Source organism: Hemicordylus capensis, chromosome 1 (genome assembly GCF_027244095.1).
Source record: "Hemicordylus capensis ecotype Gifberg chromosome 1, rHemCap1.1.pri, whole genome shotgun sequence".
Taxonomy (NCBI): domain Eukaryota; kingdom Metazoa; phylum Chordata; class Lepidosauria; order Squamata; family Cordylidae; genus Hemicordylus; species Hemicordylus capensis.
This window is the reverse complement of record NC_069657.1, coordinates 115,449,868-115,474,405: the sequence shown is the minus strand read 5'-3', so window position 1 is coordinate 115,474,405 and position 24,538 is coordinate 115,449,868. Positions and strand designations below refer to the sequence as shown.

Here is a 24,538-nt window from a genome sequence, read left to right as displayed (position 1 = left end):
CTGTTCTCATGAGCAGCCAAGTCTGGGCTTGGCTGCCCATGAGAAGCACTGGGATCCACATGGATCTTGGATACAAACCTAACCTGCCAAAGAAGCCCACCAGTTAGCTGAGATTAACTGCTCGTCTGCGAGCACTGGCTGCTCCCAGCCAGTGCTGGCATAGGGGTGGGCTCCTGGACATCACTGGGGGATCCTCACAATGCATCACACTTGTGTGGTGCATAGTGGGATTTCTGGGGGCTGGGGCGATGTGTACCGACTCCCACACCTCCACGCTGCCCGTGGCAGCCACCGACTGTCTCAGCACACCATTCGCACACGCAGGAACTCTCCAGGGATCGTCTGTGGGTAAGGCAAGCTTCTGGTGCCTTCCCTGCCACCCGCCCTCAAGCCCTCTCACTTAATTGTGAGAATGGGCTTAGTATAAGTTTGCTTCATAGGTTCAGATGGTACAAAAAACTAGGCAGAGTTGGTGCTGCTGCTTGAGAATTCCAAGCACAGTGCTGCTCTCTCTCGCTCTCTCCATATTCCAAAGTGTGTTTATACAACTCATGGGGCTCGATGGACGGGAACCCTGTGGGGTAACCTGCAAGTGAACATGGAAGCCTGGGGAGTAGGCCCTATGAAACTCAGTGGGATGACTTGCTTCTGAGGGCTACGGTCCTAGGCATAATAGAATCAAGCTGCATGTGTGCCAGTTCCACGTTTTGCCTACGAGTCTAACGAAGACAGCAATTTGCGGCTTTGCCAAAACATTAAATAAATCTAAAAGGGTTATTTTGGGGCGTGCGGGGGTGGGTGGGTTGCGAGGGAAGAAAAAGAGGAACCGGCAGCTCTGCCCGGAGAGTTATGATAGTTGCTGCACTGAGTAGTACTTGTGTGTGTGAGAGCGAAAATCCTTCTCTGGGTGTGCGCGGGAGAAAGGGAGGAGAGAAAGAAGGAGGGAGGGCGGGAGGGAGGAAAGGGGGAGAGAGAGCGCGCAAAGACGGCCTCAAATGCTTGGGATAATTCCGCTTCCGTTGGGAATAGGGACCAGCCGCAGCCTCTGACCGACTCGAGCGGGGTCTCGCAACCTGCCTGCTTGCCGAGGCTCGAGCGCGTCTAGGGGCTCCCCACCATGGCAACCTCTCCTCAGAAATCGCCTTCCGCCCCCAAATCTCCAACCCCCAAGTCGCCCCCTTCCCGGAAGAAAGATGACTCCTTCTTGGGCAAACTTGGGGGCACTTTGGCTAGGAGGAAAAAAGCCAAAGAAGGTAAGGGGAGGAGGGGGATTAAGCCAGCCAGGCAAATACGTATTGCCCAGAGCTTGCCACGCTGCTTTCTGCGCGGCGCCTTTAAAGAGGAAGGGGGAGGGGCGTGAAGGGGAGCGGGGAAGGCGAAGTCCCGGGTGCCCCGCGTCGCCCTCCGAGAGGGAGCAAGAGGTGCCTGAGCCGGGCCGCGGAGAGGCTGGGCGCGCCGCCTTGGGGAACGCGTCATTCTTGAAAAATGTTGTAGCCGCGAGTGGGCTGGGAGCTGCTGCTGGGTTGGGCTCCTCCAGCTGTTTATCTGGCCTCACTAGAGCAGGAAGTGGCTTCCTCCCAGTCCTCCTAACATTGAGAGGCTGCTGCTGCCCGCCCCCCCCCCCCCCAGCTCTAAGCACCATCGCGGCTCTCCAGGTTCTCAGGCGGGACGTTGCAGACCCGGTTGGGTCGGGGCGGGTTGGCAAGGCTCCACACTGGGGTCGTCTTGTCTTGGAGCTCTGAGGCCTCTTTGTAAACGGGTTGTGGTGCGCTGCCTGCTGGGAAGGCGGTTCTCCCCGCCTCCCCCCGCTCCCCGCCACCTTTCCCAGAATGGGAATGCAATGTCTCTAGCATAGCATCCTTATGCGTCCCCAAAAAACGGTGTGTTGAAGAGAGAGATGCTCTTGGCAAGGGACTCCGCACTGTCTCTTCTGATAGGGAACCTTCTGTCTTTGAGCTCAGCGCTGTGTTTAGAGCTAGCCTAGTAGGAGGCAGCGGTGGGGCACTCTTAAGAAAATATTTTGATAACTGGCAAGAGGTAAAAGTGCACAGGGAAAGTACTTGCCAGTAGCTGTGTGGTGAAGTGGGATGGTTTGTCAGGAAGCAACAGGACTGACGTCCAACAGGTTGACTAGATTAACTGGTCGAGATGCTGGAGAACTGAAATAGTATTTTTGTCTTGTGTGGAAGTTCTGAAGCTATTTCAAGGGGGGAGCAGGGGGTAATTCTACCCCTGTTAACTGGGTGAGGATGAGAAGAGCTGGTCTTGTGGTAGCAAGCATGACTTGTCCCCTTAGCTAAGCAGGGTCTGCCCTGGTTGCATATGGGAGACTTGATGTGTGTGAGCTCTGTAAGATATTCCCCTCAGCGGATGGAGCCACTCTGGGAAGAACATCTAGGTTCCAAGTTCCCTCCCTGGCATCTCCAAGATAGGGCTGAGAGAGGTTCCTGCCTACAACCTTGGAGAAGCCACTGTCAGTCTGTGTATGCAGTACTGAACTAGATGGACCTATGGTCTCTCTCAGTATATGGCAGCTTCCTATGTTCCTATGATGCACCTTTTAAACTGATGGCTCTTTTCAGAGGCGTAGCAAGGTCGGAGTGGGCCCAGAGACAAGATTTTAAAATGCCCCTCCCCCGCCCTCACTGAAGCTCAGCTTATGAAGTCAAGAAATCTAAAACACCTATGTTAGAACATCATCCTAAATTATTTTTTAAAAGGTTTTGTAAATTGTGGATGATGCAAGTCATTTAATGGTACTAGAGAAAGGCATGCTGTTCTGGTAGCTCCAGGTCTTAACACTCAGATCACTTTTGGAGGATGAATACAACTGAAGGAAGCCTGGGTGGGTGTGTCATCATGTGACTTGCCTCTGGGGGGCCCAAGGCAGTGGGCCCCCAGACAACTGTCTCCCCTTGCGCTATTATAGTTATGCCCCTGGCTCTCTTAGACTAAGCAGGGGAAGAACAACTGTTCCTGTTCAGCCCGGTATAGCATCTTTCCCAATGGCTGTTGCTGGTGTGTCCCTTTTTAGATGGTGAGCCCCTCTGGGAAGGAGAACCATTCTCTCACTAATTTTGCTACCTAAACCCCTTTGAGAATATTTTTGTTGAAAAGCATTATGTAAATATTTTTGACAGTAATACTGGTGGCTTATCTTACAGGTTGTTTTAAAGAATCTTGAGAATTTCTGTGAAAGTCTCTAAACATGAAAAGCACTATAGAAATGTTGACTTCCAGAGCAAATGCTTTATTGGGGGTAGAATATTTCTTTATATTGTGTCATCCAGGCACCTAGGACTTTGGTGCGAAGGGCTGTGCCCATTTAGTGCTTCAGTGTTAGTTGCAGGTCATAAGACTATGATCACTGGAATATGTTTCAGGCCTGCATGTGAAATGCAGATGCAGTGCAGATGATCTTTATGAACCTAACTGAAATACATACTTAAAATGCTGGGGGCGGAGGGAGAGATTTAGCTTTCTCAGTGCTGCAATACTTGAGAAGGAAAGGAAGGAAGTGCTGAACTGGCTTGGCAGGGTGGGGGGCTGGCAGGTAGGCAGCGTCTTCCCTCCCTCTTAAGGGACCCACCCCACGTTTGAACTGTCTTGGCTGCCGGTCCACGGAACTGGTTCGGTGCTCCTGAAAAGGAGCGCCGGACTGGTTCCATGCACATCCCTAGTTGTGGCTTTATTATTCTAAAGCACATGTTTGTTTTCTGTTTAGCTCTGAAGAGTGTGAACTTGATCCCTGCTTCGAGCCTCAATTCACCTTTAAACTTATTGGGTGGATGTTGACAGGCCTTCATTTTTCAGCCTGCACTCACCATTGTTGTAATATGGGAACAATAACACAGGTTATTTTATGGAGGTGTGTGTGAAGTATGTTGAGCACTTAAGAAAAGAGATACATAAATACTAAGGCTGGTGATGAACACCACCTTTGTGTTTTCTCCAGGCACTGGGGAAAGAATACTAAAAAAACCCTATATTTCTCTCTCCACATTAAAATCCTTAATGGATTGAGAGAATCAGTATATTTCTGGATGCTGAGGAATGATGAGCACTGATAGGAGGTGGTGACTGCTCTCTTTCTCCTTGCTCTGAGAGCCCATAGTTCTGTTTTGCAATAGGAACAAGCAGAGTTCTGGATTTGCAAAAATGGCTGCTATCAAGTTATAAGAAATTAGTAATATCTTGGCTTTAATTTTAGGGATTGTTTCAAAATAAAACTTGTAACTTCTGCTTTTTCTAGCAGTTTCACAATAACATAACAGCAGTATTTATTTCCTCTTGCCCAACTATGATTGCCACTTCTCCCCAAAACTGATGCTGAGGAGATAGTAACTGACTACTATCATCACAAGGTCTGGTAACCCTCTGCCCTTCATAAGGACATTCTATGAAACAGACACTCTGAAATCTACTTCTTCTTTTATGCTGGTTTTTCTACTGCTGTGACTTGAAGCCTTTGCTTTTGAGAATGCACTTCAGTGGGGTGTGTTGGAGCACTTCAGTCCCACACTATGGTTAATTGCCCAAGTATTTTTGGTCTGATCATGGCAACTGTACTTTGAAGCCATATCATAAAACTGGTTCAAGCAAGCAAACCTGAATTCAGATTTGGCAAGGGTCAGTAAAACACGTGTTAGTTTCATATAGGGGTATCTTATGGAATTTACTTATTAGTTCAAATAAGCTGTTTAGTAGAATTGTAGCAGAGGAACTTAACAAGAACTCAAATAATTTAACTTATTTAATCATTTAAACAAATAATTTAAACAAATTTCTAAACAGTCCAAATACATTGTTTAGCAAACATTATGCAAATTGTTGTTATGAAGATGTTTATCTAGCTTTAAAAAATAAATATCAGACTGATATCAAAAGAAGATGAAAATGGTTCCCTGTTCCAAATGAGCTTACAATCTAAAAAGAAACACAAGACATCAATAGCAGCTATGGCAGGGACACTATACTGGGCTGCATAGGGCTAGGTGCTCTCCTCCTGCTAAATATAAGAGAACTACCACTTAATGGTACCTCTTTGGCCCAGCATACAATACAAATGTATTTCACTTGTATTTGAGAGATTAAATATAAAGGCTGCTACCTGTGGGCAGAATCAAGTCTAAGTTGATCATGACTAAGCACCATTGAAATAAATGAGAAAAATTAGGCACGACTGACTTACGTTTTATTAATTTCAGTGAGAGTTAACTGGGATCCTGCCCTATTAAACACCAGGTTATACACTTGTAGTGTTTCTATGGCCCTAAGTTAAATTCCTATTTCAACTGGTTGGGTAAATTGATATACGTAGCTTATTGCCTGTGCCCAGCACTTTGGAAAAATGTAGGTAAGTTCTTTAAAAATCACCAAGAATTTTGTCATCACACTAGTTTCAGTAAAATATTAACTTCTTAGAAAACCCCTTCAGTTTAAAAATCAGTTTTTGATTTAATTGAGACAGCAAAGATACTTCCTAGTAACACATTTAATATTTTGATCATTGTACTTGCATTTTGCTTTTCATTGATCTAACAAAATGCTTGAATGCAAACACAATTGGATTATTTAAATATTTCAGATTGAGCATCCTTTGGTTCTTCACTGCACTGGCTTTTAAACTATATTCTGGGTGACCCTGGGGTTTCTTAGAAGCTTATCAGGGAATCACTGTTGGGAAGATGCCACTTCTCCTCAAAACTGATGCTGAGGATATAGAATCAGAATCATTTTAGAATCTGAGGATATAGTAAATGACTACTACTATCACAAGGTCTGCAGGAAAAATTACTCTGAAAGGTTAGTGGTAGAAAAGCAACTCTTCCCCAAAATATGTAGCTATGGGGAAATGTTGGGTGTGTCCTATGTGCAATCTTTGTTTACGCAAAGCAAAGGCGAGCCCTAATGGAATTAGCTAAGGCCCTGTGTGAACTGTGTATGCACCTAGAACATGTTCCAGAGATCTTTGCAATGCATAGGTGTTCTATGGTAAACAAACCCATGTCAAAAATGTTCCCTTAAAGTAGATAACTGGGAAAACATTGCTCTACTGAAATAGGTTGTGTTGCGAATTTGGTAAAAGGACATATTGATTGATTTGATTTGATTTGTATACCGCCCTTCCAAAATGGCTCAGGGCGGTTGGCAAGGGAATTTCTTCTGGGGTTCTTAGTAGTTTGTGTGAAGGAAGATGAATGGTTAGTTAGTTTTTCCATTGAATAAACTGTGTGGGCCAGCTTGAATGATATGTCTGCCAACCCTCCCAAATGCGGGCGTGATGTGCATACATGAGCATGGGTGCATACATCTCTCCTCCCATCTGGCACACAATCCTGCTATGACTTTATCATGGTGAGATCATTCAAATGTGGACAGATGATTACTACCTTCCCCATGATGAACGTGACGGCATATTGGATGCAGGGAGATGAGCATCCCTATGCATTTGGATAACACATGTGTTGGATATGCTGTTACCTGTTTGCTTTGATTCATTTGGGTCTGATACCTACATGCAGAAAAGCATTCCTCACAAATAGTTTTCAGTTTCTGAACATAGTAGAACTCCAATGTCGAAAGTTAGGGCACTTCCGAAAAATGCTATGTTAACTTTATATGTAACTTTGAGAGTCATGTGCATTTTCAGTTTTTTACCGTTTCTGTCCAAGTCCTATCTGAATTGTGTGGTAATGGGGAAAATTTAGGATGGGTGGGGAAGGCCACATTTAAAAAGTGGTGGATGTTGTGAGTGCCAAGGTATTGCTTCAGGTTTCATATCTGGCATATGTGGTAGCTGCCAAAAAATTAAATGTGTGGCTTTAGTTGGACTTTCCCCGACAGCTTCTATATTGCACTAGATTTAAAGATGACCTATGTTATCCACACTAATTTGTCTAAAAATATAATATCCGATCTATAACACACACATAACCTCCCACCCACAATCCCTGGTTATCTCTAAAATACTTTCATAACAGAAATCCTGTATACTGAGGTTATAATAGGGTGATAAGCATGAAAAGGTTTACTGACTCATTCATTACATGGATTAGTACAGGCTTGATCCTTTTACCAGGAATATGAATCTATAAAACATACTAGCAGTGATTATTTATTGTTAGAAATACAGTATTTTGAAAACCTCTTCATGGTGTTGAGTACCATTAGTAGGAAAATCTTTAAGATAATGGGAGAACAGAATAATTCCCTTGCTCCTTTTTTCTGGAGTATTTCATTATATTATGGGCTTCCTGGGTGAGTAAAGCTTCATTGATTTTGGATTGTGCTCCTTCATTGTTTCTGGGCTTCACTGATGGACATCAAAAATCCACACTTTGTAATAATCTGCTTTAGAGAATCTTAACAATTGGACCCTGACTTTCTAATAAATCTGTGATACTTTCACCAAGGGAGAGCAAAGTTCAAAATTGCTTAAATTGGTGTAGGAGCAGATGGAAAACAGAGAGTTTCGGCCTATGAATTTGATGGAGGGCAATTACAGTATAGTATGTAGTCTCAGTCAGCTTCCCAATTGATATGACTTCAGTTGAAGTAAACTGCCCACTCTTCTCCCTGGCTTATTTGGGTTTGATGGTGCAAGAAGAATGAAACTTGCTCCAGGTTTTGTGAGACTCTTAAAAAAATAAATAAAAATCTTGCTGCTGTGGTGGGAAAAGTTGCATTTTGGCCTAGCCAAGAAATCAACCTGGTGTTACTAGAGATGATCTGTTTATCTGAATGGCCTGTAGGACACTATCAGATAAACAGAAAGGTGAAAAAATAGTTTTACTTTGAAATGGGATGACATTTTAAGGTGGGGAAATAGTAGCTTATGTTTTTCTCTTCATTTGCTCTGTTTGCTTCCCTAGAGTAATAGTATTGTAAGAGATGTGCACGAAACGGATTTTGTGTTTCATTTATAACCAGGGGTGTAGCTATAATTGAGCAAAAGGGCTCAAAGAACCTGGGCTTTCAGCTCCACTCCTCCCTACTTTCTTCATTATCTCCCTCACTCTGAGGGGCCGCCAGAGGGGGTTGAACATGGGCCCTCTCTCCCCTAGCTACGCCCCTGTTTATAACTCAAAATGAAATGTAAATCGCTGGAACGTTTCGTTGGAACAACTGATCAAGCCAGTTGTTCCAAGGGAACAAGCTTGAAACATTCCAAGCATTCCAAGCGCCATTTTGCTTTGGTAGGAGGGGTTTACCTACTGCTTTAGTGAGTTCATTATTCCAATTTTGTACCAGAGCATCAACAGAATCATTGGCAGAGCCAGCTCAAAGCCCTTCCAAGACTTCTTAGAATCCTATTGGATCCAATAACCTCCTTAAGCGGGAGAAGGTTTTCCCCCGTACTGGAGCTCATCAGTATGGGATCAGTCACTGAGTATGCTTGAGACAGGCCGGAAATAATTAAATGCTAATTCCTCTCGCCAGAGGGCACCATCCCCAGTTCCTGTCCTGTGTGCTCGAGGCTCGGCACGCTGAGAGTTTGCTCTGCAGGAGAGTTTGCTATTTTCCTGGGAATATTTTTCTCCTGCCCTGTCCTCTTCTATTAGAGTGTGCAAGGGTGGGAAGGAAACTGCCTAGGCCTTTTTCTGTCATTTTCCAAACTCTGCAGACAGTTTTTTCTTTATATAATTTGCCTCATTGGTTCTTATTACTTTCGTTTTTGATTGTTATTTTGTTTTGCATGTTCTTCTGGACGATCGGCAATCAGTCTCCACCATGGAGCTTGCCCATGCCGAGGAAGTGCTTGGGGGCACTCTTTCAGAGGGGTCTTTGTTCCCCGACCAAGGGGCACAAGCCTTGCCCCCCATTTTTGCTGCGCCGGTGGCGACTTCTAGCACCGCAGCCATTCCCACTCAGGCGGAGGCTCTGGGGCCGCCCCAATTCATATCACCTCGGAAGGCTTCTAAGAAGTCTAGGCACAGCAAGGAGGCTAATGGGGGCAACATTAAAAAGGCTAAGAAGCTTTCTGCTTCTGTGAGACTCAGTGAGCGCCTGCTTATTCAAGCAGTTTGTAAACAGACAAAACCGTGACTGAAGGAACAGAGAGCTAAAAAGGGGAAGAACGACCATTACCTGGTGGGTGACCCATTAGTGTCTATCAGTACCTCCCCTGTGGTTGTTGTAGAGGGGGATCTGGCTGGCCCACGCAGTCCCCCCACATGCCACCCAAGCCAACCAGTGGAAGGTGGCGCATCTAATGAGCCGGCTGGCTTGATTGATCCAAGGGAAGTGGCTTTGGGCAATGCCTCTCCAGTGGACTCACTGCTGGCCAGGGGGCCTTCAGGTAACACTGCTACACCCCCTCCGGGTCTGGCGTCCCTGCCCTTCCCACCCAATGTGACCAACTGGCTGAGGGACTTTTTTACATCTGAGTGCCTGCCGCTGATTCCACAGATCCAGGCATCTGTGCAGCCGACCCCCAGTAGGCCTAGCCGCCCTCTCCCAAAGGCACCCTTGCCTCCTGCCAAAAAGCCACGCCATGGCAGGCACCTCTCAGCCTCTTCCGCAGATTCTAGTCTGAGGAGGGAGGCCATCTCTCCATTGGAAAGTAGGTGTTTTGCGCCCAAGCCACCCACACATAGGTGCAAGCAGCACCATCGTCCTCTTCCTTCTGGTTCAGACTTTGAGTATGGAGCTCCAAATGCCCCCGACAGCCCAGAGAACATTCTCAGCCGGTTGCCCCTGTAGCCCCAGTGGCACCCCTTCTGCCTCCTCTGGCCCAGCCCTCCCTAGCCTTGCCTAAACCCCTCCCCCCGCCCCTTGTCTCCCTTTGCCCTGAATCTGCCTCGGATTCAGACCAGGTGCCCCTGAACTCTGATGAGTCCGACAGAGAGGAAGGGGAACTCTCAGAGGAAGAAACCACTCCAGTGGCTCCTATTTCCTCTCATCTTTTTTTCTTCTTCAGACTTTGATGTCCTTTTATCCAAAGCTAAGCGGGCAATTAACAATGTGTCCGCAGCAGAAGTGTCACAACCCTCAGACCTAGATCAGAATGTGTTTTTTTTCCTTTTCAGACCCCTCGACCTCTGCCTTTTCCATCCTTATTTAAACAGGTGGTGTTGGCAAAATGGCAAAAACCAGCTTCTGGTAGCCCTATTGGCTCCTACACTAGGAAGCACTATATCCTGTCGCCAGATATTATCTCATTGCTGGCAATACTCAGGGTAGATCCTCCCATCGTACAGATGGTTTCAGGTATGCTTCTCAGTATCAAGAGCCAGGAGTAGTTAAGGTCTACGGAAGATAGAAAATGTGATTTATTGCTTTAAAAAGGCCCACAAGGCTTCCTCCACTGTTATCAGGGCAGCCACGGCTAACTCTATTTTTTCTAGGGCCTCCATTCTATGGGCCAAGCAACTCTGGCTCCTCCAGGGAATTCTAAATTGAGGCAGGGCATCCACAAGATGGCTAAGGCTGCGGCCTTCATGGCAGATTGAAGTGTATCCAACAGGTATCTAGAGCTCTAGCCTCAGGAGTAGCTCTACACAGATCTCTGTGGCTCAAAGAGTGGCAGGTAGATTCTAAGCTAGTAGTCCTTACAATCCATCAAGGAGACAATACTCCCAAACGACTTCCTCACATCAGTAGTTCTCTCCGAGGCATACCTGCACATTCCTATTCTCCCAGAGCACCAAAAGTTCCTTTTCCTACGACAACTGCTGCTTTCAGTATTGAGCTCTCCCATTCGGCCTAGCCTTGGTCCCTTGGGTGTTAACGAAGATAATGGTGGCTCTCACTGCCCATTCAAGGGGTGTGCATTCACCCTCCTTGTCAGGGCCCCATCCTTTCCAGTAGCCCAGGACCATGTGCCGCACACTCTGACATGTCTCAAGGACCACAGGTTCATCATAAATCTAGACAAAAGTTATCTGCACTCCTCACAGTCACTGCAACACCTGGGAGCCATTTTCCACACTGCCGGCAACAGTGACTGCCACCCAAGAGGAGGGACAGAATCGTGTCTGCTATCTCAAATTCTGGGACTGATGATCACTGCCATGGAATGCACCCCCTAGGCCAGGTGGCACTCCCGACCTCTGCAATGGATTCTCCTGCTGTTCCAGGACGCTATTATGTCTGTGACCCACCACTTGATTCACCTCTCAAGTCGGGTTAAGGATTCCTTTCTCTGGTGGCTCTCCCCGGCTCTGGAAAAGGGGTTGCCCTTCACAGAACCTCAGAGGATTGTGATTACGATGGATGCCAGCCTCACAGGGTGGGGGACAATCTGCGAGGACCTTCCGGCTCAAGAATCCTAGTCCGAGGAGGAGAAGGGATGGAACTTCAGCTGAGGGCAGCCAGACTAGCTCTCCTTCATTTTCGGGCCTTAGTCCAGGGCAAGCAAAACTACCAGTGGGGCACCCGCTCCAAAGGGCTGATGAAAGAATCCAACCTCCTCTTCACCTGGGCAGAAAAACATCTTCTCTCCCTAACCGCGGACATCTCAGTGGAGTGGACAACCTGCAGGTAGATTGGTTGAGCCATCAGTCGGTGGATCAATCGGAATGGAAGCTGCATCCTCAGGTCTTCCACCAGATTTCAAGGCAGCTGAGCCTTGAGGTCTCTAGTGGACCTCTTCGTGTCTCCTCTCAATGCCCAAGTGCCATGGTTCATCTCCAGCTTTCTGCCCCAGCAAGTGGAAGCCACAGATACTCTCCTGTCTCCATGGCCCCCAGGTCTCCTCTTCCTTTTTTGAATATAGCTGGAAGGGCTAGGTTCATTTTTGGGTGGCAGCAGTTGTCCAAGGTTCTAGTGTTAGCTTATCTACCCTTCTTCCTCTGTCTCTCTCTAACTTATCCTGTTTTGTCCCTTGTTGGGGTTTATTGACATTGTCTTTGTTAGGTGTTTCTTTGAGTTCCTCTGGCACAATATCAGCTTTTCTCATCACTCCACACTTCAGTTCTGGAACTGGGGATGCCGCCTTCTGGTGAGAGGAACTAGTGTTTAATTATTTCTGGCCTGTCTCGAGCATGCTCAGTGACTGATCCCATACTGATGAGCTCCAGTTACAGAGAAAAAGAACCCTTTACAGGTAAGACCAATGTTCCTTTCTCACCTCTATCCTTCATCCCTGCAGAGGTGAGTTGTGGTTGCAAGTCGTACCTTAATCAGGTGGTTTTCCATCCATGGCAATGGGGTCATAATAGTAGTCTCCTCTCACGGAACACCACCCTGATCAGAGTAAAAGACCAAATCAAGTGTGTGACATCAACATTCATTAGTCCAGAGACCCATAGTTGTCATGGCCGCTATGAACTCCTGAGCCATGCCTGATAACCCGGTCCCATCATAAACACTGAAGTCCCCCCACCATCAACAGTCTGGGTGACTCCAATGCCAACCCTGAAACCAGGTCCATCAGCTCAGTTAGGGACTCTGTTGAACAGTGGGGTGATCTATACGCCAACAGTAGTCTCAATCTATCCTTGGTCCCCAGGCTTATGTACAGACATTCAATATGGGCATATTATTATTATTTCTTCTTTACACAGTCAGACAGGTGTTATTGACTGGTTTGTTTTATCCAGACATCGAGTCCTTCCCAAGGACTTGGGATGGCTGAATTTTATTATCAGTGTTGTTGCTGTTGTTATTATAGATATCGTTGCAGAATATAGGCTGTTCCCAGTAAATGTTGCTTTTTGTAATTGGCCGATGGTGATTTTTATTATTATTATTATTATTATTATTATTTTATTTTATTTTATTTTATTTTTATTTTATTTTATTTTATTTTACATTTATATCCCGCTCTTCCTCCAAGGAGCCCAGAGCGATGTACTACATACTTACGTTTCTCTTTCACAACAACCCTGTGAAGTAGGTTAGGCTGAGAGAAGTGACTGGCCCAGAGTCACCCAGCTAGTTTCATGGCTGAATGGGGATTTGAACTCGGGTTTCCCTGGTCGTAGTCCAGCACTCTAACCACTACACCATGCTGGTTCCCTGACAGGGATCCTGGTAAGGGAGAGCGTGTTCTTGTAGACCACAGTCACACCACCTCCTCCACCACATCCTTTCACCTGGTCCACCACAGGGTATCCTGCTGGGGGAAGCTGGGACTAGACTGGACCACTAGCCTCCCCCAACCAGCTCTCTGTAATGGATAGCAGGTCAGCTCCTGCAATTAGTGCTTGCCTTACCACAGGCTACCAGTTTTCTCATGTCAAGGAGCTAGTGCTTATTCAAATAACTATAGATCCCTTCTTGGTTTTCTTAGGCTGCTAGTAGTGAAGCCAGAAGATAGAAACTGTTCATGGGGCACTCTTAATGAGTCCCCCATATGAGCATAAGATAATATAAATAAAGAAGGAGCTCTAAGGCAACACAAGACTGCAATTACCAGTTTCTTGCTCAGTGTCATGCCACATCTTCCAAGGACTTATTTGTTCTAGATGTGATATCTAGTGTGTGGACTCAACGTGGATTCCACCCCATGTTGTAGTGTGGCCACTGGCAGAATGATATTTTATGAAAGGGTAATTACATAATTCTGCTTTCTTTCTGAATGCCCTAAAGGGCACTTGAAGGAACATATTTGTCCTCTGTGCCTTTCCTGCCAACACAAGATGTGAGTCGACACAGGGTACTAGGTTTCCTTTGAAGGGCAGACTGATGAATTTGACAGTTAGAGCTGTCTCATGATTAAGATGCTGGTGAGATGCATGAGCCGCCTTTTCAGACAGAATGTGATTTTTAAAAATAGCTCTATGTTTATATATATATATTTTTGCTGGCTTTCCATTCTCTGTCCTTGGCATGGGCTAATGCATTTTAAATGAGGGCCTGTTTAATCCCTCTTGAGGTCTCAATAAGACTCCTTTTGTGGGAGACAGTTGCTTGAGTCATTCTGTTCATATTTTTTCATGAATCTGCATAACAGCTTTTAGGATTAGAGTCAGTAAGCCTTCCTTGGAACTGAGTTTTCTAAATTAGTTGTGGATTAAATAGACAAACTGCTGCAAAAAAATGATCTCTTAAAAAAAAAAGTAGAAATATCATTCATGTTCATTAATTGAAAAACTGAATAGAATGGCAGAGAACATACTGAAGTGCTCATATATCACATGGAAGGAATAAGCTGTTATACACCCATTTAATTATAATGAAAATGTTACCAGATTTCACTCCAGAGCCCATATGAAGAACTTTGCATGAGATACTTGGATGCCTACATTGCTACTAGGTATTGTGTTAAATAACTGCAGAGGCTTGCCTAAAGCTATTTAGTAAATTCATAGCTGAGATGCGAACTGAAACTGGGATTTCTATCTTGCATTTCTGAGCTTTCAACTTATGAAGGCAATGCACTTTATTCAGCAGTGAAAATCCATCAAGGGCAGATTTTACACTAAGGTGGAGGGGAACAATGTATGAAGAGCTTATAAAGCTGCCTTAAACTGAGTTGGACCATTGGTCCTTCTAGTCAGTATCATCTACACCAGGGATTCTCAATGTGTGGGTCCCCAGATGTAATTGGACTTCAACTCCCATAATTCCCAACCAAAGGCCACTGGGACTGGGGATTATGGGAGTTGAAGTCCAATAACATCTGGGGACCCACATGTTGAGAAACCCTGATCTACACTGACTGGCAGGGGCTATGCAGGTTTTTTAGACAGGGATCTTTCCTTGTTGTACTTGGAAATGCCAGGGATTGAACCTGAGACATACATATGTTTTGCCACTGAACTATGACCCCATCCCCAAATACCTCTTATGCTATGGTAAAATATACCATATGGCACATCTTCTGCCATATGGTTCTGGCCACAGCTTCCTATGAAACCAGTGTGTTTGTGAAAATGGAATACAAATTAAGCTTATACCAGTAATACACAGCACAATTGATTTTAGAGTTCTTGTCACTAAACATCTTGCAGTATAGCTAATTAAATGAGGCTTGTAAAATAGCCATCTGGTCACCTGTATCAATTAAAGATTATCTTTAGGCATCTACAGGTAGATAGTGGAAGTTCTAACCTTAAAGAGATGTTCTTTTTTCCCTCTTGACAGTATGGCTTTAAAGTAACACACAGCCATCCAGGTTGTTGGCTGTCATCACATCTTGTGGCAGAGAATTCTGCAATTGGAATAAGTTGATTATGCATTGTGTGAAAAAGTACTTCCGTTTGTTGGTCCTAGATTTCCTGGCAATCAATTTCATGGAATGACCCCTGGTTCTAATGTTATGTGAGAGGGAGAAGAATTTCTCTATCCACTTCCTCCACACCATGCATGATTTTATAGACCTCTATCATGTTTCCCCTCAGTCATATTTCCCCCCCTAAACTAAATAGCCCCAGGTGTTGTAGCCTTGCCTCATAAGAGAGGTGCTCTAGGCCCCTGATCATCTTGGTTGCCCTCTTCTGCACCTTTTCCAGTTCTACAATGTCCTTTATTAGATGTGGTGACCAGAATTGTATGCAGTACTCCAGGCGTGGCTGCACCATCATTTTGTATAAGGGCATTATAATATTAGCAGTTTTATTTTCAATCCCCCAATGAGCCCTAGCATGGAATTGGTCTTTTGGTCTGCCAAATTGGTCTGCCGCACATCTGCCTTCCTCCAAAGTGTTCAGGGTGTACCCTACTTTTCTACTATAGAGTCCATCAGCTTACAAACTAAGATATTAAAAAGTCAATACTGGGATTTAAAATAAATGGTTAAAGGTGCTTATAAATTAACTCATGCACCAAAAAGCACAAACATTATAAGTTAGGGTGTTTAGCATAGGGCAGGGGTTCTAAAACTTGAGTTCCCCAATGTTGGTGGACTACAATTCCCATCATCCCCAGCCTTTGGCCATTGTTACTGGGGATGATGGGGGCTGTAGTCTAACAACATATGAGGATCCAAGTTTGAGAACCCCTGCCTTCCAGCCTTTGCATGCATAAGACCCTTGGTTTAATCTCTGGCATCTCAAGGTAGGGCTGGGAGAGACCCTCTTCTGAAACTGTGGAGAGCTGTTGCCAGTCAATGTAGACAATACTGACCTAGTTGGACCAATGGTATAAGGCAACTTCAGATGTTCATTACTGCTCTTCAGTGGCTACAGTGAAGTGGTTTCCCTGTATGCTTTCATTTGAGTTAGAGGGAATGTTCTCTCTAACAGGAATTCCTAGATGTTGTTGACTTCTAATCTCAGAATCCCCAGCTGCAATGGCTTTTGCTTGGGGATTATGGGAGTTGTAGTCAACAACATCTGGGAATCCCTGTGAGAGGGAACACGATGGCATGTATCAGTTGTGATGGACTATATGTACAAGGCTGATATATGAAGTGACAGATGGACAGACTTGGGGACAAGGGTCTGTCTTACAAGGTCTCTCACACACACATAGTTCAGCAACAGAGAGAAGGAGGTAAGTTCTAAGAACAGACTGAGCAGTACATAAGACTGGCCTTTGCAATGTGCAGGATCTTTTTTTTTTTTTTTAAAGGAAGTAAATATTTAGAATTTACAAGCAGAGCAAGGCTGCTGTCTTGAATGCTTGAATAATTCATTTTACTTTTGGTTAAAGATGCCAAGACTGAATTTTGCAGCTTAAGATAAGCTATGCAAGAGATTGGCTGTCAGAAAGATACTTTAGAATTTAAAAGTATGAATCCTATTATATATTGATACTGATTGAGCCCCAGTTTCAGTGTTTCCTTAACTTGAAGAGAAAAAGGATTAGGACTGAAAGACAAAGGGAAAGTGTAGGTGCACAAAGGCTAAGTTATAAGCAAGAACAACTTGATTGATTGATTGATTGATCGATTGATTGATTGATCTATGCTACCCCATCTGTCAACCCTGGGTGATTCACAATGAGCTAAATAAGACATAATTAAAACCAGCAAAACAATCAAAAACTAAAACAGTATAAACAATTTAAAATGATTTTAAAAGAGTTTAAAAACCCTGGAAGGCCAGACCAAAAAAAGTGATGTTGTTAAGCCTCAGATTTCTGCAGGCTTCTGCAGATTTCTCAGATTCCTCAGCCCAGGAGCAGCTGCTCAGATTTCTGCAGATTCCTCAGCCCAGGAGCAGCTGCAGTTCTCCACCAGATGATCCAGCAACCCTAATCATTTAGGGTTTTAAAGGTAATAACCAACACTTTGTATTTTGCCCAGAAACATATTGGTAGCCAGTGCAATTGTTTATGTACAGGCATAATGTGGTCTCTCCGAGTTGCCCCAGAGACCATACTGGCTGCTACATTGTGAACTAACTGAAATTTTCAGACAATGTACAAAAGGCCTGCATAGAGCACATTGCAATAGTCAAGCCTGGAGGTTACCAGCTAGTGCACCACTGTTTTGAGGTGGTTTTCTTCAAGGAATTTTGCTGGTCAGTGACCGAATAAACTTATAACTAACTTCAAGGAATGATTGCAGCTGTTGAATCCTCTGAAGGTGATAAAAAGTGCTCCTAGCCACAGCCTCTGCCTGAGGTACAAGGCTGAGGCTGGGATCCAAGAGTACTCCCAAACTGCAAACCTGTTCTTTCTGGGGGAGTGTAATCCCATTCAAGACAGGAAGATCTTTCCCATCCCTTGAGTTTCAGTTCCCAAAAATGAGCACTTCCGTCTTGTTTGGATTCAGCTTGAAGGATACTTCATCACCTTGCCCAGCCAAGGGAGATTTGAGATGGGCCATCACCAAGGGATCCAGGACAGGCTTCTTAAGAAGAAGTCTAGCATTTGTCTTCTTCAAACAAGTTGGCATCTTGCTTTTCCTTAGCAATGCGTTAATGATATCAACTAGGTAATCTCCAATAATCTCCCTACAAGATAAAATCAGCCATGTTGGGAGAACAGGTGCACCACTGCAAGCAGCTTGTCCACATCCTCAGGACTCACTGATTGAAACTGATCAAATTTAATACAATTTAATACAACAAGAGGGATTGCTGGACACCCCTTTAATGGACTCTGCAGAAATAGCGGAGTCCAAATCAGCCCAAATGCAAGAAATTGTATCCATAAATAACTCATTAAAAGCATTACAGCGAGACATAGTCACTGGAGTCAGATTTGAAACAGAAGGAGCCTGAATTAGACTCCTCACAATCCAGGATAACTCTGCTGAACACAAGTCTGCAGATGCAATGCGCGAAAACCAGAATTGCTTCTTTGCTGCATGCAGCGCTACAGTGTAGGGTGTCAAATGGGCGCTATGCTGTATCTTGTCAGATTCAAGGTGAGTTCTCCTCCTCTTGTGTTCTAGTCCACCACAGCTGGAGTACAAGTTGGCCATTCCTGGCTTAAATTTCCAGGGTTTTTAAATAGTTGTAATTGGTTTTAATGTTGTAACCTGGTTTTCAGGGTTTTTAAATTGTTCTGATTGTTTAATTGCTGTTCTATGATGTTTTGATTGTTAATTGTTGTTTTATGCTGTTTTATAATTTCTGTTTTAATTGTTAACTGATTTAAATGGTTTTGTTTTAATTGTAAACCACCCTGAGCCATTTTGGAAGGGCGGTATAAAAATTGAATGAATGAATCAGTGTGTAGTTAAATGCATAATTAGGCCAATAGCAAAAATGTTTCTGACAGTTTGCAATTTTCATCCATCCATTATGGGGGTGGGGGTGGGAAAGAACATGGAAAGCAGCAATCGGATTCTGGTGGTTTGTCAGTCATTTATGGAGATCTTGTTACAGAGTGACAGTTACAAATAATTTGTGTGTAATTTGCAGTCTGTGCAAAGTTTATTCAGAAGTAAGTCTTGCTGATTTCAACGGGACATACTATCAAGTAAATTTGCATAGGATTGCAGCTATTTCCTTAATATAAATGTAAGGTAACTAACTTATAATGAAATACACTAAAATATGTTGATTTCGTAATGCATTCCAGAATCAAACATGTTCATAATAATCAGTCTTAATAATTCTTATACAAAAAGGCAAATTCTTTTCCTGGGTTGAGGAAGAGTTTGAGGGGAGTTCTGAGGATGGTGATCCCGTGAGATTCTGCAGTAGCAGCAAGCAGTGCAGTGTCAGCATGGTTGATGTTGGGACTTGAGGTAGAGTCCTGAGCTGCCTCTCAGGATATTCTATTGTGCTTGTATAAAAGGCTTGTGAAGTGCATGTTTTGCAAGACTGTCTTTGAAAACCTATATACCTTGAGCACTGCCAATCCTGATCCTTTCCCATAATTTAAGTTTATAGGTCATTCATATTCAGTTGAAGAGCATGAGATCTTGTTTGTTCCATTTTGAGCCTAGACTGATCAGAAATAATGTACAAATATGCTATAATGATAGATATCTTCATTAATTATGGAGCTTCTGCTAGAGCAGGGTTTCCCCGGCCACAGTCCCAACCTGTGGGGGAACCTGTTCCTGCTGTTGACTGAAGAAAAGAAAAGCTCATTAGGAACAACACTTCTAAACACAAGTGTAGTTTGTCCTTTGAATACAGACAGTCTGTGTACACATCCAGTTTGAAGAAATTCTTGTTCTGTTGATATGAATTGAAATGCACAAGCTGGGCAAACTTCATGTGTGAGCCCCTGCACAAGCTGGAATTGCTTGGTTGGGGGAATATTTTTGAGAACAAATTTCTTGCCTCCCCTGTCAGTTGGGTCATCCAACATTATGGCCAGATTTTGATGAAGCATTGAACTGATCAAAGCCCCCTGTTGGCTTTTGCACTCCTCCCTCTTTTTCCTGTTTACTGACAATGAGCTCAAGTTTATTCATTGTGTGTAGCCATAGGCCATTACATCAAATATAAAAAGCAGTGTAATCTTCTAATACAGAGTCACATACAGATCAATACAGAGGCACACACAAATAAAATCAAATAATCCCCCTTACAGTCAATTGCTATAATATTAAGAAAAACAGCCCTTATTTTTAAGGCAGCCAAAACAAATGATACTATGCATTGAATAGAGCTAGCATCCCAAGCTGATAACAGAAAAAAACAACCCACCTTATCCTTTTTGGAAGTTAATCTGATAGTAGTGTGATCTCTGAACCAGCTTAACCAAGCTTGCTGCTTTAAGAACATAAGAACAGCCCTGCCCAAGGCCTGACCTAGTTCAGCATCCTGTTCCACACAGTGGCCCACCAGATGCCTCTGGGGAGCCCACAGGCAAGAGGTATGTGCATGCCCTCTCTTCTGTTGTGGCTCCCCTGCAACTGGTATTGAAAGGCATCGTGCCTCTGAGGCTGGAGGTGGCCCACAGCCACCAGACTAGTAACTTGGGAGGTTACAGTTAGTTATGGTTATGTTGGCTCAGACATCATGGCTATGGTGTGAAGATGTGAAGTTGCTAAGCTAAGTTGTTCTGGGTCTGGCCTTCAGTTTCATGATGGAATGCAGACAGGACATACATGTAACAAATAAACTATTGGTAAATCGTAGTTCTCACCAGGAAAGGAAGGAGCATGTGAATCTGAGGAACATGAACCATAGATTCTTATAGTAGCAGTGGGATGCTCACAGCCATGCAGATCTGCAGTTGGCTAGGTTAGAGGCTCAAGGAAGAGAGAGGGATGGGCCAGTCTCAGAAAGTGTCGTGAACACTGCTCTTGATGAGAATTGCACCATGGCAGCTTTATTATGTACCTGTGGGTAAGACAGGCATGTGTACAAAATGCAAACAGTGCAACAAAGAAATGCAGGGCCTGGTTGCCTGAATGAATCAGCTTTATGAGAAGTGTGTTCCTACCTTCTAAAAATGAAGCCTACACCTATCTCTGAATATATATTAAAATTATATTAGACAACAAGAATGAGTCTTCATGACTAGTGATTTAAATAATTGAAATCGAGTGCTCCTGTAAAGTGATTTAAATCATGCTTTATCAAATCAGTGCTGTACTTATGCTGCACCAATTGTTTGGCTGAAACCATCAGGATAGTCATTGGTCAAAATGTCTCACCTGGCTCAGACTTGGTGATGTGCAAGTGGAAAAACTTGAATTAGCATGGACTGTTGGGTGAGTGTGTGTGTTTTTAACCACCAACCTTCCATTAAACAACTCCAGTGAAAGATCAAGAACCTCACAGTCTATAAATAGTACAAGACAAAGGGGAGCAGCATAGTGGGATAAGCACTGTTTGTGCACATAGTACTGCAATTAGCTTTTCATTTATTCTAAAAGCTTTACAATCTACAATCTAAAAGCTTTTATTTTATTCTAAAAGCTTTGCAATCCACCACTCCCCATGCCATAGCCTTACTTTCTAGCAAATGTAGGAAGCAGTCTCCTGGCAACACTGCCAAAAGGTTGGAATCCCAGGTTCTGGGATGATTATTGTTGTTTGGGTTCACATAATATCAGGTATAAATCCTTAAAGGTACAGCCCAGTGTTTATCAAAGGCATTTTACTTTAGTCTGCTACCTAGTATGTCGACAGTTTTAATATTGCATGGAAACATAGGATGCTGCCTTATACCAAATGAGACTGTTGGTCCATCTAGCTCAGTATTGTCTACAGAGACTGGCAGTGGCTTCTCCATGGTTGCCAGGGAGGGAACTTGGAGCCTTCTGCATGTAAGCATGCAGATGCTCTTCCCAGAGTGGCCTCATCCCCTGAGGGGAATATCTTACAATGAGTACTCACGCATGTAGTCTCCCATTCAAAAGCAGACCCTTCTATCATGAATTAACTTGGATGATTTTTGTTTTGTATATTCTCAAGTTTCTAGCACTGATTGTTGCTGTATTTAATATTGTTGAAAATAACTATAAGTAAATTCAGTCTGGTTTGTATTACTTTGGTCCCAGTCATCTTAGATAATAGACTATTGTCTTAAACAGGTTTTTGTACACTACCTAGAGATGTACATATCAGGTAGTACAAAAATAAAAGTGATTTCCCCCACAAATACTTCTTCAAGCCTCTGTAACTATATAAGCTTCTTAAGCAAAAATCATTATGCAGATTATTGATCTAAAATTGCCACATGCATTTGTTCTAACCAGTTCTTGCTGACATGTCCCCTACTGGGGTGAATTTTCTAGTTTATAACCTGCAGGTGCTCCATGAGGCACAAGGTGGCTCCAGTAACCAATGCAGAAGAAAGTTTTGATGGATTGGAAATTTAGGAGGCAAAATTGATTTCTTTGGAACTTACCAAAAATGTGTCGTCATGGAACATTGCATTTAAAAAAAATATTTTTGGAAATGTTGTACATCTGGTCTTGACATATATGGGAGCAAGTTTCCTTCCTCCCACCTCAGTCTAATGTTTCTGTAACTTACTGTGTAAGTGCTTATTTCTGCTGTTTCCTTTGCCTGAGTTTTGGAGCTGTATTGTTCTAAGTTTGTTTACATTTTATATTGTCTTTGTTAGATAGAGATTCCTGTGTTTAGGTTTTAAATATAACTGAAGAAGGATGAACATAAGCTATACAAAAGGATCTGGGTCAATACTGTATAGGAATTGCATCCATATACAATTCTAACTGAATTGTATATGGATGCATAATAACTGAATGTAATTTCATAGTATAGAGTTAGAGAGGGCACTGTAGGCCATCTAACTGAACACACTGCTCAATGCAGGAAACCCGTGATCATATATATTATGTCCATCTGTTGTACAACTTGTTCTACTTGAACTTGTTATGAACTACATATTGATCTTATTCAATATGTTATAGAGTTAAAAAAAAAACCTGAGGAAAGAGTTGAGGAATAATGTATGACACTGAAATTAAGGCTTCTGCCTTCACTTACACATCTTGTAAGCAGTAAAAGTGTTGCACAGTCTTACATATTGTGCTCACAACTCCGACTGCCGCATCCACACTTTGCTTAGGGAGTGAAACTGAAGAAAATGTGTGTTGTTCCATCTCCAGCATTTCTTATTATATACATATGTGTAGGTTCTAATGCATTTTAATGGATGTTTTAAATATCAGTACCTCATTGGTTCTCCTTAAGGTTTATGCAGAGAAAAGCTGTTCAGCAGGGGCGTAGCAAGGTTGGAGTGGGCCCAGAGACAAGATATTAAAATGAGCCCCCTCCTCACTGAAGCTCAGCTCATGAAGTAAAGAAATCTTAAATGAAGCTGAATAGTGGTAACAGAGAGAGAGAGAGAGAGAGAGAGAGAGAGAGAGTATACACACACACACGCCACAATAGAACATAATCCTAAATTATTTCTAAAAAGGTTTAAAGGTTTTGTAAATTGTGGATGATGCAAGTTATTTAATGGTACTAGAGAAAGACTTGCTGTTCTGGTAGCTCCAGGTCTTACTGTAACACTCACAACAATTTCGGAGGATGAATACAACTGAAGGAAGACCAGCTGAGTGCATGGCTGGGGGAGTCAGTCATGTGACTTGCCTCTGGGGGATCCCCAAGGCAGTGGGCACCCAGACAACTGTCTCCCCTTGCCCTATTATAGTTACGTCCCTGCTGTTCAGCACACACACACAAATAAACAGCTATTTCTTACTGATATTTGATAGCCTAACCCTAGCAAATTTTACATGTATTACTTATGTTTCATTGTTCACATTGAACATGGGACACTCGGATTGACCTGTTCAGAATGCTATTGGAAAAATGAAGTTCTAACAACATATTGAACAGTGGCGACGCCCCAGAGTAAGGTTTTGTGGAATGAACAGATTTGCTTAATTCAGTGAGCTCAAGATCATAAAAATGAAAAAGAATAACAAAACAAAAACTAACCAGGAAACATAACTCAGCTTCTTTGCCTCATGCTTTTAGGAAATTTTATTTCAAATTGGTTTAAAATTAAACAACTTATTGATTTATTTCCACTTCTTTCTGCAGCTCTGTCTTATAAGATGTATTTTGATCAGTATCCCAAATACACAACAATACCATATTTCCACTGTTGTTCACCTTTGACAACTGATTGTCACATCCGTTGGAAACAATGGCATCTACACAAATGGACAAATGTGTTGGTACCCCTCCATGAAAAAAAAAGAACCCACAATTGTCTCTGAAATAAATTGAAACTGACAAAAGTAATTGGCACCCATCATTGTTTATTCCGCATTTAACAAAAATCAAACTTTGCTTTAAAGTTTTGATGCAACATAATATTTCAAATAACACAAATGAAAATGGCATGGACAAAAACAATGGGATCCTTAACCTAATATTTTGTTGCACAACCTTTAGAGGCAATCACTGCAAACAACTGATTCCTGTAGCTCTCAGTGAGATTTCTGCACCTGTCAACAGGCAGTTTGGCCCACTCTTCCTGAGCAAACCGCTCCAGCTGTCAGGTTTGAAAGGTGCCTTCTCCAGACTGCATGTTTCAGATCTTTCCATAGATGTTTGATAGTCAGGGCTCATAGAAAGCCACTTCCAATGTTTTGTCCTTAGCCATTCTTGGGTGCTTTTAGCTGTGTGTTTTGGGTCATTATCCTGTTGGAGGATCCATGACCTGCGACTGAGACAGAGCTTTCTGACACTGGGCAATATGTTTCGCTCCAGAATGTCTTGAGAGTCTTGAGATTTCATTGTTCCCTGCACAGACTCAAGGCACCCCATGCCAGACGCAGCAAAGCAGCCCCAAAACATAA

General features: G+C 43.4%; 1 protein-coding gene across 2 annotated transcripts in view; it reads left to right on the top strand.

Annotated features, from left to right (window-relative positions):
- Window positions 1-970: 970 nt before the first annotated feature.
- Window positions 971-24,538, top strand: part of PARVA (parvin alpha) — a 133,887-nt gene continuing 110,319 nt past the window's right edge. For both annotated transcript variants that reach the window (XR_008312122.1, XM_053277267.1), the window contains exon 1: window positions 971-1,253. Coding sequence is in view for 1 of the 2 variants with exons in the window: in XM_053277267.1 (XP_053133242.1) it covers window positions 1,118-1,253 (136 nt within the window). In the remaining variant the exon portion in view is untranslated. The remainder of the gene's footprint in view (window positions 1,254-24,538) is intronic.